At 41.0% G+C, this 17,174-nt stretch overlaps 1 protein-coding gene and 1 pseudogene across 8 annotated transcripts in view; both read right to left on the bottom strand.

The window, feature by feature from the left end:
* Ahcyl2 (adenosylhomocysteinase like 2) overlaps window positions 1–17,174 on the bottom strand; it is a 140,419-nt gene that overhangs the window by 18,692 nt on the left and 104,553 nt on the right. For all 8 annotated transcript variants that reach the window (XM_021189830.2, XM_021189831.2, XM_021189832.1 and 5 more), the window contains exons 5-9: window positions 12,642–12,744; window positions 10,724–10,818; window positions 7,439–7,545; window positions 5,324–5,440; window positions 39–102 (exon numbers count right to left, since the gene is read on the bottom strand). In XM_021189830.2, coding sequence (XP_021045489.1) covers window positions 39–102; window positions 5,324–5,440; window positions 7,439–7,545; window positions 10,724–10,818; window positions 12,642–12,744 — 486 coding nt within the window. The remainder of the gene's footprint in view (window positions 1–38; window positions 103–5,323; window positions 5,441–7,438; window positions 7,546–10,723; window positions 10,819–12,641; window positions 12,745–17,174) is intronic.
* LOC110316053 lies at window positions 202–1,966 on the bottom strand (annotated as a pseudogene).

Genomic DNA, 17,174 nt, shown 5'->3' with positions numbered 1-17,174 from the left:
CATTTTAAGCATCCAACAAGTAAAAGGTTGAACGTTACCTCTCCATAGCCACAGACCACCACCTGCTTTCCACCAAACATCATATCTGTTGTTCTTTTAAGTCTGAGGGAAACAAAAACAAAACCAAACCATTCACTTAGAAAAAAATATCCTTAGCTTTCTACCTGAGGTTTGTGTTTTTGTTTTAAAGTTCTTTCTTTCTTTTTTTTTTTTTTTTACTTGACAAGATCATTTCTTTATTAAACTGCTTAACAGATATTCATATCAGGACACAGGCTTTAAGAACAATGGAACTGGACTTCTGGATCTCATCTTAGATCTCATCTTGATTTCTGTTCTTGAGAGAGATGTGGGAATTTTGCCTGGAGATTTTTTTCTTTCTTTTTCTGTAAACTTTTCTTTCTTGCTTCAATGCAGGCGTGTTACTCAATGCTTAGTCTGATAAAGCGATCCACAGAAGGCACTGCAAAGAACCGCCTCCTGCTGTATCTTTTATTTAGGTACCAAGGTATAGGCCACTGCTTGAATTTGTGCCAGACGATTCGTCCAAAGATGTCCCTTCTCCAAGTCCCAGGTCTGGGTTTCTCTTCACCGGTCTGAAGAAGCCTTAAAGCATCTTCCTCTCCTGGACAACTTTATCTAAGTTATCCATGGAATCACCGACTTCTTCTAAGCGCTCTGGACTTGGCAATGGCAGCCTCTGTCGCTTGGCCTCCTGCTCTAGAGTTAGAGCATGTTTCTTTCCTTCAGAAGGACATACCAAAGCTTATGTAAGTCTCCATGACTTTTGTTCCTCGGCTGCTGGCAGGTCCACGAAGCTCCAGATTTGACTTTTTCTTCCCCCAATTCTTTGGGTCATCAAAAAATTCTTCTAGTCCTTTCCTTGATAATGTGGTATGAAGTAATTTACACTGGAGAAAAGATGTGACATGTGGTGTGTTCCTATGCAACAAACTAAGAGAAGGCCTGCAACCCGAGTGAGCAGGGTCCTTGGGATTTACTAGGGAACAAGCTACCTTCAGGAATGCTGAGGCTCTTTTACAAATACCCGCTAGACTGGTTGCACTCATGTTTCTAATGTGGACTCCAAGTTCTTTCATTTATGAGGGAAAGCAATACAGTCTGTATTTTGTCTATCTAACAAGCTCAAGGTATATGGGAGCTGTGCAGCCACCCCTCTTTAATCTCTCTCTGAGATTAAAGTGAGTGGTGCAAAAGAAAGATGTAGAGTATACAGTGGCCTGTAAACAAAAAAGCAATGTACACTTATATATTGTGACTAGATATGGGTAAAAGAAAAGATACAAATAAAAAAAACCCGTAATTTTAATTTAGGAACTGACAGTTCTGACATAATAGAAACACTGTTTTACCTTACTGTTTTAGGAATATACCATAAGTAATGCATATAGCAGTATCAGAGTGGCCAGTTTGGTCTTACACTGATTCAATAGGGAGAATAATGGACAACGGTGCAGAGAGGCTGTGAAATCTGCTGATGCTGACTATATAGACAATGAGCTTTCTGGGTTGATTTGGAGTAGAAACATTCTACCTTTGTATCTTGTTCTCTATGAAACTGATCCTTGCTGTCTCCAGGATTTCTGGAAAGAATGTGTAGGAGTGAGTTCTGGTTCTCTTTGGGTACAACGAGACTACTTTTTCTGGGAATCTTGGTCAAGAAAAAGAGTTTCAATTAAAATCCAGTCGATTTTGAGAGACACTTCCTACTCTCTGGTGGGGACTACCACACTCAGAGGTCATGGATTATCAGAGTGGTCTTACAATGGCTAGCACGGCAAGGAGAACTGAAGGATCTATCTCTAGGCCTCCTTCCCTTTGATCACTTCTCTGAAGCTTTCCCTCCTCCCCCTTCTCTTTAACTATACATAGCTGTGGTGGTCTGGAAACTTCCTTCACACTGATCTTCTGCAAATGACAACCAGGCTGAAGACATGGATGGACTCCAGTTAGGCAGTGATTTTCCTGTTATCTCAGGATTTTCCTCAAGGATAAAGGACAAAAGAGACTTCACTCAAGAAAGCTCTGGGGGTAATGGTAAGCTACCTGGTGTTATTTAGGAGCCTGGCAACTCTCTGAGCTTCTCTTTGGTTCTTCTCACTCCACAGCCCTAGGAGAGCTAAAACACTATCTACTCTACAATGTAAAAATCCTAGCTGAGCTCCTTTGGAGCTTTGGGGAAATTTTTCTTCTTCCTCAAGTGGAATATTAGTCAGCAATACACAAAGAGGAGTTGGCAGGGCTCCCTGATGCCTGTGTGATGGTGAATTCTGACTGACAACTTGAGGGGACTTAGAACCACCATGGTACCAGACCTCTGGAGATGTCTTTGAGGGAGTTTCTAGGTTAGGTTAACTGACATAGGAAGACCCTCAGCATAGGTGGTACCACTCGATGGATGGGAGTCGTGGACCAAAGAAAAGGAGAAAGCATCATCTTCATCTCTTTCATCAGCATTCCTCTTTGCTTTCTGACTGTGGATGCACTGTCCTACTGCCAGGACTTCCTGTCATGACTGGATTATGCCTATGTTGTCAGGTGTTTGATCCTAGCAACATGTAAAGGGACGTATACAGCAAGTAACCATCACAGAACTATAGAAGATTAAATATTAATACCTTTCTCATGTGGAAGCTCTCTTAGCCTAAGTGCCTGCCTGCTCCACTGCCTTTCCTTTTCTTTCTGGTTTTATGAGACAGGATCTTATGTAGCATAACCTCAAATTTGGTCACAAATTTGTTAATATAAGAAAGAATAGCCTAGAACACTCGATTCTCCTCCTTAGCCTCCTGAGTGCTGGGATTACAGATGTGTGCCACCTTCCCTGGCTTCTACTCAGGTTTTTCTGGATCAGTTTTCCTCTCTCTTGCTTTCATCTCTACTGGGAGAACAACTGCAGTCTGGCACTGTCTGCGGGTACCAATGAGCTTGTACTGCTTGGCGAGTTTAGATGGCAGCTCAGGTCCCTGCCCCTCACTGTAAACCCTAACTGTAATGTCCACTCTGCGGCTGCTTGTCACTCGTACGCTCTTGTACAGCCTCAAGATTCTTCCTTACTGAGGGAGTAAACTAGGTTGGGAGGGGCTCTATCAATTTTTCTGAACTAGTAGAGTTCTCTTCATATATCTTTTACTGATCCTGGTATAGGCCAACTTTAGGTTCACACATCTGGTACTTGAAAAGTCTAAAAGATAGTGGTGAGTAGTTAAGTATTTTAATGAAATATATACAAATTACTACTAATGTGGTCAGAATTGAGGTATCTGTCACAATGACCCTTACCATGAGGACACTCTATAGTTGACTACTAAGCTAAGAATTTTCGAAAACTTTCAGTATGTGTGATACTACTGACTCCCTAGTAATATAGTAGGCAAAGATAGGTACAATGCGCATCCAACATTCCACCAAACAGAAAAAATAAAAAAAAGAAAGAAAGACAAACCAGCAAAAACCTACCCTAGATTCTGACTGAATTCTAAAACTTACTATACATGAAGTTCTAGACAGACAAGCAAGGTGTTGGGTTTGGTTGCACATGCCTGTGGTAAAGCACAATGAAAGAAGAACTGTGCTATTGAGGCCAGGCTGTGCTATGTATCAAGTTCCAGATCGGCTGGGTGTACACAGTGAAATGCCACCCTGACTGGTTTTTTTAGGAGAAAGGTGACAACCCTGAAGAACTTACCCTGTCTTATTAACTCCCATAGTAACTCATAAAGTAGGTCATAAAGTTACTGTTCTACAGATGGGGGAATATGCAAGGAGGGTAAGCAAGGGTTACAGTTAATAAACAGGTCATGGGAGCAGCACTCAGAAAGACTGAGGTCTTTCTGCCCACGGTAGTGTCACAGCACACACTGAATGGTTAGGAACACAGTCCACACAACCTTTCCTCATCTTCTCTTTTAACTCATATGGGATAGAAATGCTGCACTTGCCACATTCTAAGCTATTTTGATGGTTTTACTTAGAAAATTACTTAAGATTTGGATCTAGAATGTTCCCAAAGCTTCATATGATAAAGGCTTGGTCCCCCTGCTTGCTTTACTAAAACGTGTTGAAAACTCTAAGAGGTCAAGTCTAGTGAGAGGCATTCTAGGAACTGGCAACAGATTCTTGAAGGGATAGAGGGGACCCAGTGCCTTCTTTAATCTTTTTTTACGTTTCAGTTAGAAGCAGTTGACTTTCTTTGTCACATGATTCTGACTAACCACTAACTCTGAGCCAAAATCAAGCTCTGATTTTCAAAAGTTGAGTATGTCAAGTATTATTTACACCAATAAAATGCCAACTGCACATGGTCTTGCTAGCAGTTAATGAAGGAACGCCAGAACACAAGTGTGGAGACAGGGTGAATACTGTCAGACCTGCAACCCTCATAGAGCAGAAAGCAGAAATGCCTCTGGGAGTTCATTATTTCCTCCCACAAGATTCTAGATAGTCAAGAATTCTATGGCAGTAATAACATGAGAACTATACGGTATATTATGGGAACCATGATCTGAAATAGGATCATCTGAGATCTTTTTCAAAATCATTGTTATGCCATTTTAATAGCACAAAATATAAACTCTGCTTACCAATAGCAGCTAATCTCAAATTTTTTTATTTCATTGTCTATTTTATTAAGATGAGATTATTCTTGTCTCAGACTTGTTATGTAGCCTAGGTTGCTCTCTCTCTTTTTTTTTTATTAGATATTTTCTTTATTTACATTTCAAATGTTATCCCCTTTCCTGGTTTCCCCTCCGAAAACCCCCTATCCCCTTTCCTTTCCCCGGTTCATCAACCCACCCACTCCTGCTTCCTGGCCCTGGCATTACCCTACACTGGGGCATAGAACCTTCACAGGACCAAGGGCCTCTCCTCCCATTCATGACTGACTAGGCCATCCTCTGCTGCATATGCATCAATTCTTTTTTAAAATTTTGTTTACTTTTATGTATATGAGTACTTTATCTGAATATGTTTGCCTGGTACCTGTGGAGGCCAAAAGAGGGCACCAGATCTCCTGGGTCTGGAATTATAGACATCTGTCGGCTGCCATGTGGGTACTGGGAATTAAACACAGGCCCCTCTGGAAGAAGAGCAAGGGCTCTTAATCTCTGAGCCAAATCTCTAGCCCCAGTCTAATATCCTAAGTGAAAGAAATTTTTCTTGTAATGGTGAGTGATAGCAACTGAGCTCCAGGTTACACAGTCCTGGGTGTGATGTGGTTAAACATGAAACAGTTCCAGAAATAACTAAAACCAAAGAAGCTGGAACAGTCAGGCAACAACCCAAAGATAACAGACATTACCCGTCAAGAATAGATTCACGGCAACAGTAGAGGTTATCAAATTTCTGTTTAGTGACTGAGTCATTGACATTCATGGCTGGAACACACAGCTTCCCAGCTTTGGACAGTTGGTACAGCCTGTAAAGGAAAGAAGCAAGAGGAACATAAAACAGCCAGACATTACAACCTACTATTGGTTTCATGTCTGCTCTCTGAAATATATTGATGGACTGAGCATGAAAGAAAAGATATAACTAATTCCATCCTACAAGACAGATACAGAGAAACAGATAATGTATTTCTAGAGGCTGTATACAACCTGGCAATAAAGCTCATATTCAAAAAACCATGTAGGGAAAATCTTTGATCCAACTATGTTTCAAGATCTTAATAAATTTAATTGCATATAAATCTTTTTCATTTTTATTTTTAAAGATGGAGACTTATGTTTTGAGGTAGAGTCTCACTGTGGAGTCCTGGCTGGCCTGGAACTCTCAGAGATCCACTGGCCTCTGCTGGCATCAAAGGCATGCACTACCATGCCCACTGCAAGACTGAGACTTTAGAAAAGTTACTAGCTTTATTGTATGTGTATGAGTGTTTACTTGAATGTATGTATGTTTAAGGCATGGGTGCCTGGTGCCTGTGGAGGCCCAAAGAGGGTGTTAGATCTTCTGGAACTCAAGTAACCAATGTTGTGAGATGCCAGGTAGATCCTAGGAACCAACTCTGGGTCCTCTGCAAATGCAGCAAGAGCTCTTAAACCACTGAGCAATCTCTTCCAATCTTCACATAAATTTTATATCCCTTTTTAATAATAATAAAAAAGAAGTAATATGAGGCTGGAGAAGTGACTCAGTGGTTGAGAGCGTGTTTCCTGCTCTTCCAGAGGCGGATCCACGTTGATCCCATCTAGTGGCTTGGTATCACCTGTTACTCCAGCTTTAGGCAACCTAATACCCTCTTCTGGCCTCCATGGTCACACACACACACACTAAAAAAAAGAAAAAATCTTAAAAATAGCTTTAAAAGAACTAATTTAAAACAATACTTTAAAAAATCCAGCATAATCCTACCATTATTAGTAGTTTCCAATTCATAACAACAATATACAAACCCATAAAATGCATAGCTATGCATACATGAGTTTAAAAACTTAGTCCATTAAAAAGGAGAAGTATTTGTTTTATTAAAAATTCACCTCCTGGGGCTAGGGATGAGGCTCAGTGGGTAAGGGCTCTGCCAAACCTGACATTCTGAGCTCAATTTGTAGCTCTAATATGGTGGAAAAGAACTAATTTCTACAAGTTGTCTTTTCTTGTGGTATCTATATTTGTGACATGCAAGTATGTGAGCACACATGTACACACATATAAATTTAAAAATGTAGCCCATTCTAAGAAGGTTGTTTTAAGTTATAGGGTTTTTTGTTTTTTACTTTTATGTGCATTGGTGTTTTCCCTGCATGTATGTCCATGTGAAGGCATTGGATCTCCTGGAACAGGAGTTACAGACAGTTGTGAGCTACTGTGTGTGTTCTGGGAATTGAACCTGAGTCTTTTGGAAGAGCAGCCAGTACTCCTAGCCGTTAAGCCATCTCTCCATCCCCAAGCTATAGTTTTATATGTTCAAGAGATTGGGAAACATTAAAGCAGTCATGGTGGCATGCTTTGAGTGAAAGTTTTTTTTTTTTTTTCATGCTTTCAATTCTTTATTGGTGAATAAGACTAACAGAAATGGTTCTAGTTTTATCCAAGGCTACTTTGTGATGGAACCCAAAGCCCTTGCTTGCTGTCTGTGAGGGAGGAAAAAGGTTATTATCTACTGTGGGTCTCTTTCACAGAACAGTGCCTGGCTCACTGTAGTAGTTCAATAAATATTTACTGAAAGAATGTCCAAAAGAAGCAAGTAGTCACTGCACCACAGCGATAAGAAAACACGAGGACCCCACCTGCTTCTTCATCTGAGTTGCTCACCATATTAAGGTTGCAATTTGTGTTGTTAATTAAATAAATGTCTAGCCTTAGACTTGTTACCTTATAGAAAAACTTCAATTTTCCACATAATTTAATATGTTCTACAGACATGTGATCATAAGATTCTATATGTAAGTTAGGGATGACTGTTAAATCTTACCTATGGACTCCAGTAACACTCTCCTCGACTATGCCTTTGATTTTCTTAAACATATTGGGATACTTTTTATAAATCCAGTGAGTAAGATCTCCTCCATCATCCAATATCTGCAACAGAAGCATCAGGACTGTCATTTGTCTTGCTGAAGGTGTAGGCTTCAGGGTCTTTCAGGGTACTGTATCCCAATTCCTAATTATCAATGTACAGGTACTTAAAATTTTCCATATAGTTATGAAAAGTAACTTAAAGTCTGAGTAAATTCAATAACCCACCAAATAAAAGAGTCATTATACTCTAAGAAAAGAGAAGGGGAGAAATGCCAATTCTAAGTCTCTCAGTCAGAAGACCCAACATTATCTACATTATTAAGCCACATTGCAACATATGATTATCTTATGGATAATCAGCTCAGGAGGCCATCAAGACCTCTAGTTCTCGAATACACTGCAGATCTTTAGAAAACTCAATTCTAGCTGCTGATTTTAGTACTTTAAATAAATTCAGCTAAGGTTTAGTTTAAATAAAAGGACAGATAATTAGTCTCCCTTGAAGAACAATGGCTTTTAAACCTGAAGCTGTTAATCCTTTACTTCTCCCAAAGCACACGCACTCTCCCACCCAATGTCTCAGGCGGCACTGAGGTTTTGCCTAGCTCAACCTCGCACTCTGTGTAAGCGAAATTAAAAATAACCAGGGAACCGTGCAGCATGTAGGTGTATGAGCATGCCTCTGAACAGCTCATCACTATTTCAAGTCGAGATTAAAGATAAATACAATGCTGTGCCCACTAGAGCTTCCATCAGCGGGGAAGGTTTCTGAATTATAAGTCAGGCACAAGGCAGTGGCATGTCAGTCCTTCAGAACTGTTAAGGGTCTCATCAGGACTTTTCCAAATTGTTACACCTATCCTGGAACGTGGTTGCATAACTCAGTCATCCTCTGCTGGCATTCGTCTTCTTTAAACTTCCAGGATATCAACACTAAAGTATCAAAAATGTCATCCTGAAGCCCAGGGCACACAAAACACCCAACCTCAGGACTATCATCTGATCTTTGCTTCTGCTCCTACTATTACTACATTTTGTTTGATCAATCAAATCTTGATTGAGGGTAGGGACCAAGGCAGAACTCTCATTAGAACTCTTAGCCTTGCTACACACCTACAAATAGAACCTTTAAGAACAAATGAATGTTCCCAAGAAACCCAAAAGAGGGGCCAGGGATATAGAGCAAGGGTAGAGACTGTTTCAATCCCTGCTGCATTCAGCCTCTGGCCCTACTTCTCACCTCTGCTAAGACAGTATCCTAACCTGGAGCTTATTATTTGGGTTAGAATGGCTGACACTGAGCCCCAGGGCTCTCCGTTTTTCTTAAGCCCCATGCTGTGCTAATGAGTACCTGCTACCACACCTGGCTTTTATGTGAACTAGGGATCCTAATTCATCTCCTCATGTTTGGGCAGCAAGCCTTTACCCAATGAACCATCTCTCCCACCTGATCTGTACCTCCTAATCCTCCTGCTGGGATTCATGATAGACATGCATTACTACACCTGGCTTACACACAGTGCTGGGGAGAAAATCCAGGACTTCATGCAGGCCAGACAAGTACTCTACCAACTGAGCTACTTTCCCTTTTAAACAAAGGTATCTGGCACAGTCAAGGAGTTGCCATTTATAGTATTGATTTAGAGACCGCAGCCTATAAACTGTTCTGTGCTGTCCTACTGCAGATAATCCTCTTCTTCCCGAGGGTATGATGTAAAGAAAAGTAACGGGTTTTGTCCAATGAATCCTATTTTGTGAGGCAACAACTCTTTTGACCCTTATGCTGTCTTCACTAATGTTTCTAGCAGCTGTGTTGGCTCCACAGACTGCAAAGGCTCTGGGTACAATGCCACAGCCCCTGTGTTCATGACTATAAAATTAGCTTTATACCCGAGAGACATGCACCCTGCCTCCCATCTTTCTTATTATCTGTCAGTCAGACTCCCTTTTTGTCACCCAAAATTGCTGGAACAAACTGACTCATCTTATAGCCACCATCATCTGATCCCTCCTCAAGCCAGCACTTGGTGCCATGTGACCTGGGCCATATCAGTCAGCAAAAGCTGCTTCTTGGCTGGGCACCCATACCCGTTTTATGGCCAATAGCAGCCAGAAGCCGTTCTCTCTCTCTCTCTCTCTCTCTCTCTCTCTCTCTCGCTCTCGCTCTCGCTCTCGCTCTCGCTCTCGCTCTTGCTCTCGCTCTCCTTTCTTTGCTGATTCTCTAATCTCTTCAGAATACTGTAGAAATGTTGGTAGCAGGAAATATATCATATTTTATGCCTATTTCTTTCTCTATGAATATAATTGTACTTTTAGTATTTAAAAATAAAAATTTAAAATATAAAGTCTGAGATTTCTCTCTCCCTCTCCCCTGACCTCCTCTTCTCCTCGCCCCTCGCTTCAAGCATGCTAAACCAGGGCTTTCCCCAGTCCTACATTTAATTTTTTTTTTTTTTTAAACTCTTCAGTGCTTGGGACTAAACCAAGGGCTTTACAAATGTCAGGCAAAGCTCTACCACAGAGCTACATCTACAACTTCTCAGATCTTTTAAATAATGAAGCAAAAATAAAGTAAAAAATAACCCTAAACTTTTATGTCATCTTTTACAAAATAAAAAGAAGAAATCTGCACTTGAAAGTGCTCCACGCACACTAAGAACTCAGTGTGTAGAGTCTAGATTCCTAAGTGTCTCTGGATCCAGAAAGTGCTCCAACCAAGCACACTAAGAACTCAGTGTATAGAGTCTAGATTCCTAAGTGTCTCTGGATCCAGAAAGTGCTCCAAGCACACTAAGAACTCAGTGTGTAGAAGTCAGCTGTGCTCTCCATGCCTGTCTGTTGTGATTACCATACTGTTACTGGAGCAACTGTGAAAAGAGGACAGAAAGGTGTCACTTCTGCATTTTAGTCAGTCATGGGTGATTCCTGGGTATCGTTTTAATGTTTCTGATAAATGCAAAAGCTTTTTGGCTGGCCTCAAACTCATGACCTGCCTGTCTTGGCTACCCGAATGTGGGTTACAGATGCATACCACCACACTGAGCTAAGTAAGATTCTTTGCTGTTATAAAGTTCAGTATCTAGAGGTATTCTAAGAAGACTCCCTGAACTTTGCTGGATACCCGTGTATACTGGACAGAAATGGATCCACTTTCCTTTCTTTTATTGGGAAACCCTGACCCAATCTTTCCCATCATCAGCTTTTTCCTCATGAACTGCATTCACAGACTCTGACCCACCATGTTTGGTTGCCAGCCCTCCACATTCACACATCTGTCAATGCACCACCAAAAGTCATCTTCTGACTCTCCTTTCCAGGCAAAGACGGGAAACCCTAAAAATAATCAAAAGAACAAAGGGAAACTATTAAATGCTATAAAAGGGACAATTCCAAACATTTTCATTTTGCTCCATTCTTTGGATTAACTTCTTTCACTGGTTAATATTGCCTTCAAGTCCCCTTAGCCATGCATTTTCCTGTAGGGCTATTCTGCTCTTCTTGGCTCAAAGGACAAGCAGCAAGAATATAAGAGTTGCTAAAAATAGGACTATTGGAGGGAAAAGAGGAAACCAGAAATATGTTCTTGGTACCCTCAAGCTGGCAGTCTCATCATCTCCCAAGCCCATTTGTTTTCCTTCTGTCAGGACCTCCACATGCTTCCCAGGGAAACTCTTGACCTACTGAAGTGCTTGCTCCGCATCACAGCCTAGTCAAGTGTCACGTACACTGTGCAGGCTGTTTAACTGAGCTGGGTGAGAACCAAATGAATCTCAAGTTTCTAATCCATTGGTTTAGATTTATGTATTACTGAATGTAGGTTTATCTATTTTTGTAGTGTTGGGGAATGAATTTGAATTCACAGAGTACACTAAGCCAGTGCTCTACCACTGAACTTCATCCCTAGTCCAACTTATTCATTCATTCACTCACTCATTATTTATTCATGCAAGAAGTTTTGAGACATCTCACCATGGATTCCAGGCTATCCTCAAACTTGTGGCCATTCTCATGCCTCAGTCTTCTGAGGGCTATGTTGGCAGGTATGAACCATGTCTGGGATTGCAGGTGTGAGCCATGGCTGTAATGGCAGGTGTGAGCCATGTCTGGGATGGCAGGTGTGAGCCATGTCTGGGATTGCAGGTGTGAATCATGGTTGTGATAGCAGGTCTGAGCCATGGCTGAGATTGCAGGTGTGAATCATGTCTGTGATGATGGCAGGTGTGAGCCATGATCTCCAACATTCTTTTTGAAAATTTTTATTTTGAGACAAGATTTACTACATTCTCCAAGTAAGTCCTGAACTATGGTCCTTTGGCCTCAACCTTCCTAGACAGCTGGGATGACAGGGATGTCACCCTGCCTGGCCTTGAATATGGGTTAGCAATTATTGCATTTTATCAAACCAGTCTTTTAATTATCATTTATGTAAGTATATAATCTTCTCTATCGCAATATAACGTTGTGAGAGCAAAGATATTTTTAATTGTCAATAGTCATTTGCTAGGAAAAAAAGACAAACATATGCCTGCTTACAATAATTTTCTATCATATAAAGGAGTAAATTTTTATAAATTAATTCAAGAACTGATGAAATGTTAAAGAGTACTAGCACAGGAGAGAGATGTGTGTTCTGTGGGCTTTTCCTGGTAGCTCCCAAGAGCTCAGAAGTAGTTTTGGTACCAAACAGTATATTACACAGAGGGAAAAGAGAAAGCTGACAGAATCCAAATTTTTCTTTCTTTTGTCCTTCAAGCATTAGCAGACACTTTAATCAATTAATATGCCAGGCTTTTTTTACTGCTGAAGCAGACAAACTAAACACTAAATCAGGGCAAGCCATTTACTGGAAAACCTGCAAGACCACAAACTCTGGCTCGGGTGATCCATATAGCTGTGAGTGTGAGTAGTGCTCCCTGGTAGTCTCTCCATGGATGGAAGCAGTGTGATGAGAACACGAGACACAGGCAGCTATTTGCCAACTGCAAAGACCAGTTAACTAAATCATGTTTGAAGTCCTCCAAGAGAACAAATTAACAGGATCCATGGCTTCAAAGGCAGCTGCCTTACAGCCAATCTTCCTTACAGATGTGCGTTGAAACACTGGAACTTCATGAAGACTTATCTTAGATAAAGACAGAACAAAGCCCAGCTCTTACCACTTTCTGCGAGAGCAGCAGCCACTTCATTGAGGGTGGAGTAGATGTTGCAGGCAGCCCATCGGCACTGTGCCCCCAGAGCACCCAGCGTCTCCATAAGCACCTGTGTTAAAGAGTGGGGAGACAACCAAGCCTGCATCACACAACTACTGAAGACTTAGTTTATCTTCTGTTAAAGACAGGGTCTCAAGTAGCTGGGCACTCTTGCCCCACCTCCTTCCACTTCTCAAGTGTTGCGATTACAGCCATGTGCACCACTCCTGGCTATGTTTCTATCTCTATACATCCTGATACAATACATCAAGAGTAAACTAGGCCAAGTATTTCCAGTTGTATTTTATAGAACATCTTTAGTATTTTCAACACAGGGCAGAGGAGTAGGCCCCAGTAAACTGACTCTATACTTTCCCCAGTAAGAGTAATTAAGAATTTCAGAGAAAAAAATTTTTCATCAAAATACAGACATACAGTTTTGGATCTGTTTCAGATACATAAAGCAAGACAGTTCCAACGTGAAAAGATTACACAGAGCCGGGGATGCAGAGTGTTTGCCTCGTATACAGGATGCCCTGGGTTGGATTCCCAGCACCTAATCAAACCAGGCATAGTGGCACAGGCCTAGAACCCAGCACTGGTTAAGTAGAGGAAAGAGAACCAGAAGTTCAAAGTCATCTTTTAAAGTCTAAGGTCAATCTGGAGTACAAGACCCTGATGTAGACTGGGATTGTTTCATTCTTGTAAAGCATGGAAGGAAATGGTAGTTGCATATATAAGGGTAAGAAAAATTTGCTAAAATTTAAAGGTCAACTGTAGAATGGAAGTGTATAATTTGGAATTCTGCATTGCTCCCACTAGACACAAGCTTTCATACTCTTTCCAGGAGCACCTGCCCAGTACTCACAAGAAAAGCTAGAGTCAAGGGGTTGACTGCCGATACACTAGTCTCTCTCATAGGAAGCAAAAGCCTTAAGTAACAGAAGTTTAGCAATCATGTCTGCATTAAGAGCCATGCAAAAACTCTTCATGGGGGACAAGAAAGCAAAACTGGAAGATTCATAGGGACTGTCCAGAGCTCAGGGTGGGTCACTATTTATAAAAGATCCATTACTTCTCTTTTTTTTTCACAAAAGAAAGAAAAGTATCTTCCGCCAGACTTACCAACTAAAAGAACAAAATTGGCAGCTATAGAAAGCAATAGAGACACTAGGAAAGCCCTCCCCTCACAGATGCCTGCTTAGCATTGACTGGATCAGAAGATTCAAGACTCTCATTTACCCTTCCCAAGATGGCTAGCCCTACCACAAAACAGCAGTCAATGGCTACAGGTAGGGCAGGCCCCCGAGGAGACCCCTCTGTGGCATACTGGTGTTCAAGTAGCTGAAAGCTGAGGGCAAAGCAGAAACCACCAGAGAAAGTCCTTCAATAACCTATAATCAGTCTGAGTAACCTATCATCTTCAGTCCACTGCTAAAGAAACCTGAAGCCTATAGTGCTCAACCCAGCTGAAATTCCAGGCAGTTCATGACTCTGATGGAAATGAAAAACTCATCAAGGCTTTCCAAGATGTGACAACAAAATCTAGAAGTTCATTTGCCTAGCAAGCTTGAAGCTCTATGTGAGTTAGGTGTGGTGGCATGTGCTTGTAATCCCAGCACTGAGAGGAAACAGAACTAGAAATTCAAGGCCATCCTCAGCTACATGGAGAGTTCAAATTCTTGGTTTAAGTAAGGCTGTCTCAAAGAAAGCAAAACAAAAACTATGATTAATAACAAATGTTTATGTTAATAACAAGATAACAATATTCACAAACAGAAGTTAACAGAGATAAAAACTATAAAAACAAGTGAAGTACAATGCCAGAAACAAACAGACAAAAAAAAAAATCACAACATAATGAAAAAACATGTAAGGTTCTGAGAACCCTTACAGTCTTTCTAGACTGGCACGTCTAAGAACAGTTAAGTCACCTTAAAGACAGCAGAATAGAAATTACAAACTAAAAGATGTCACTGAAGCTCCCAAAGTAAAGACAGAGAGAACAGAGCAAAGCAAATCCACTTAGAGTTAGTGAGCAGTCATTTTCCAAAATTAACAAAAGAGGATCCAGGAACAAGAGCTGAATAGTGCCAAGGTCCACTGAAAGTAGCTCTGGCGAGTTCCTTTAAAAAGGTCTTGTTCCGAGGCGGGCAGATTCCAAGGGGAAGAGTAGATAGGCTGTAGATCATCATGTACCAGAAGCAAGGAAATACTTGAGGAATGAAAAGAAAAGGCCAAAAGACAAAGACACAGGCTGGGATGAAACGCAGTCAGGAAAGTGCTTGCCCTGCAAGCATGGGGACCCAAGTTTAGTCTCCAGGATCTTCATGTAAAACAAAATTAAGGGGGAAAGGCTGATGACAGCAGACTTCTGGAACTTGCTGCCTGCTTGGAGAGCACCAGGCTAGTGAAGAGACCCTGTTTCAAACAAAGTGGATAACTATTAGGGAAAAGGACAGCTGATTTTATTCTCTGACTGTGTACACACAGGCAAAAATGCACACACACAGACACACACACACACAGACACACAGACACACACACAGACAAATTTTAAAGTGGGCTGGAGGGATATCTCATCAGGTAAAGCGCAAGGAGGACCTGAGTATGGATGCCCAGCACGCATGTAGAAAGCTGGCACAGCGGACCGTGCCTGTAATCCCAATGGTGTGTGCCTGGATTCCAGCACCGGGAGGTGGTGATGGTGTGTGTGTGTGTGTGTGTGTGTGTGTGTGTGTGTGCTGAGGCTTGCTGGCCAGATAGACAACTATTCAAGCCAAATAAGTGAGCTCTAGATTCAGCTGGAGTCTGCCTAAAAAAAATAAGATGGAATGAGACTGAGGTTGACTTCTAGCCTCCACATGCATACACATATACATGAACACAGAGATCCCCTCCCTGCCCCACAGACATGGAGGGCAAGGAGAGAAAGAAACAATTTTTAAAAGTAAGCCATAGAAACCACATTTGGGGCATCTTTTGGCCAAACTGAGGATAAAATAAGCATTAAAATATTGAAAATAATAGATTATAACTCATTAAATAAGAACAGGAAACAATGGGTTGGGCATGGAAAAAATGCTGAAGGAATGTCAAGTAACTCAAGCAAAACATTCCACCTTAATGAGACTAAGAACTTGTATTCAAAAACATCCAAGGGTGGTGTTGTGTATACTTATAATCTTGCTCTCAGGAGGCAGGAAGAAGTTTATTTTAAGGATAGCTTGGCATACACAGACAATTCCAAGCTACTTTGGGTTACATACATAGTGAGACCATCTAGAAAAATTAAAACCAAGGTACCAGCAAGATGGCTCAGAAGGTAAATTCCTTGGTAGCTAAGCCAGAAGAGGGTTTTAGATACCCTGAAACTAGAGTTACAGGCCACACGTGCTGAGAAACAAAGTCTGTTCTTTTGCAAGAGTAGCAAGCATGCTTAACTGTTGAATCATGTCTCTCCAGTTCCTTGACTTAAATGTATTATAATTTAATTAAATTAATTAAATTTATTATAATTTAGTAGCAACAGCAATGAAATTAGGTTAGAAGACCCAACTAAGAATCAATTAACTACATACTAGAGGGGACATAGGAGACTCCTCCCTCTTTGGGAGGGGCTGGGTCTTATGTAACCTAACAGCCCAGGCTGGCCACAAGCTAGTTCACTAGGTAGTGGAGGATGATCCTGAACTTGTAATATTCTTGCCAGCCTTTCTAGAGCTGGGACCACAGGAACGCACCACCATGTTGGGTTTAATGGTGGTGGGGATCAAACTCATGCCTTTGTGGTGCTAGGCAAGCACTCCATTAACTAAGCTACATCTCTAGCCCTCAGTCTTTATATTTCTTTATTACATAAAGGTAATATCAGAATATTACATAATTAACACAAACATAATTAGAAAAATTACAGAGATTAAAAAAATTTAGTGTAGAAATAAAATGATATTAAATTGGTAAATTAATAGTAATTCATTCATTTAGGAAAATAGTCTGAGATAAAAACAAACTAGACATAAGTTAGCAACATGAGCCATTATGTAGAGGACTTCCTATTTTAAGCTACCACACTGAATTCTCATGTGAGAAGCCTAGGAAAGGTTTTAAGCATGCTTTGCCTCAATTCATTAGTCTGTAGCTCCAAAAAGAAATTAATTTTTAATCTATTGTGTTAATTTTAGGAATTCAGGGTACCCTTCTCCTCAGAGCCATTTAACTTAGCAGTTTCAGAGGGAATTCAGATGCTGTCTGTTTCTATGGGATCTCTGTCTGCCCTTCATTAACAATGTGACCGTGTAAGTGCGTGCTGAGGGACAGAGTCTCTTCCAAGTTGACTGACATGCTAGGGATAAAGCTCAGTGATAGGAATGCCTGTCCAGTCTGTGTAAGGCCCTGGGTTCAAGCTCCTGCACTGAAAAACAAACAATTTAACTAACTAACTAACTAACTAACTAACTAACTAACTAACTAACTGGGTCTGGTACACATGCCTGAAAT

The sequence above is a fragment of the Mus pahari genome, chromosome 2 (genome assembly GCF_900095145.1).
Source record: "Mus pahari chromosome 2, PAHARI_EIJ_v1.1, whole genome shotgun sequence".
NCBI classification, from domain to species: domain Eukaryota; kingdom Metazoa; phylum Chordata; class Mammalia; order Rodentia; family Muridae; genus Mus; species Mus pahari.
Note: the sequence above shows the minus strand (reverse complement) of the source record. Positions and strands in the feature narration are given on the sequence as shown.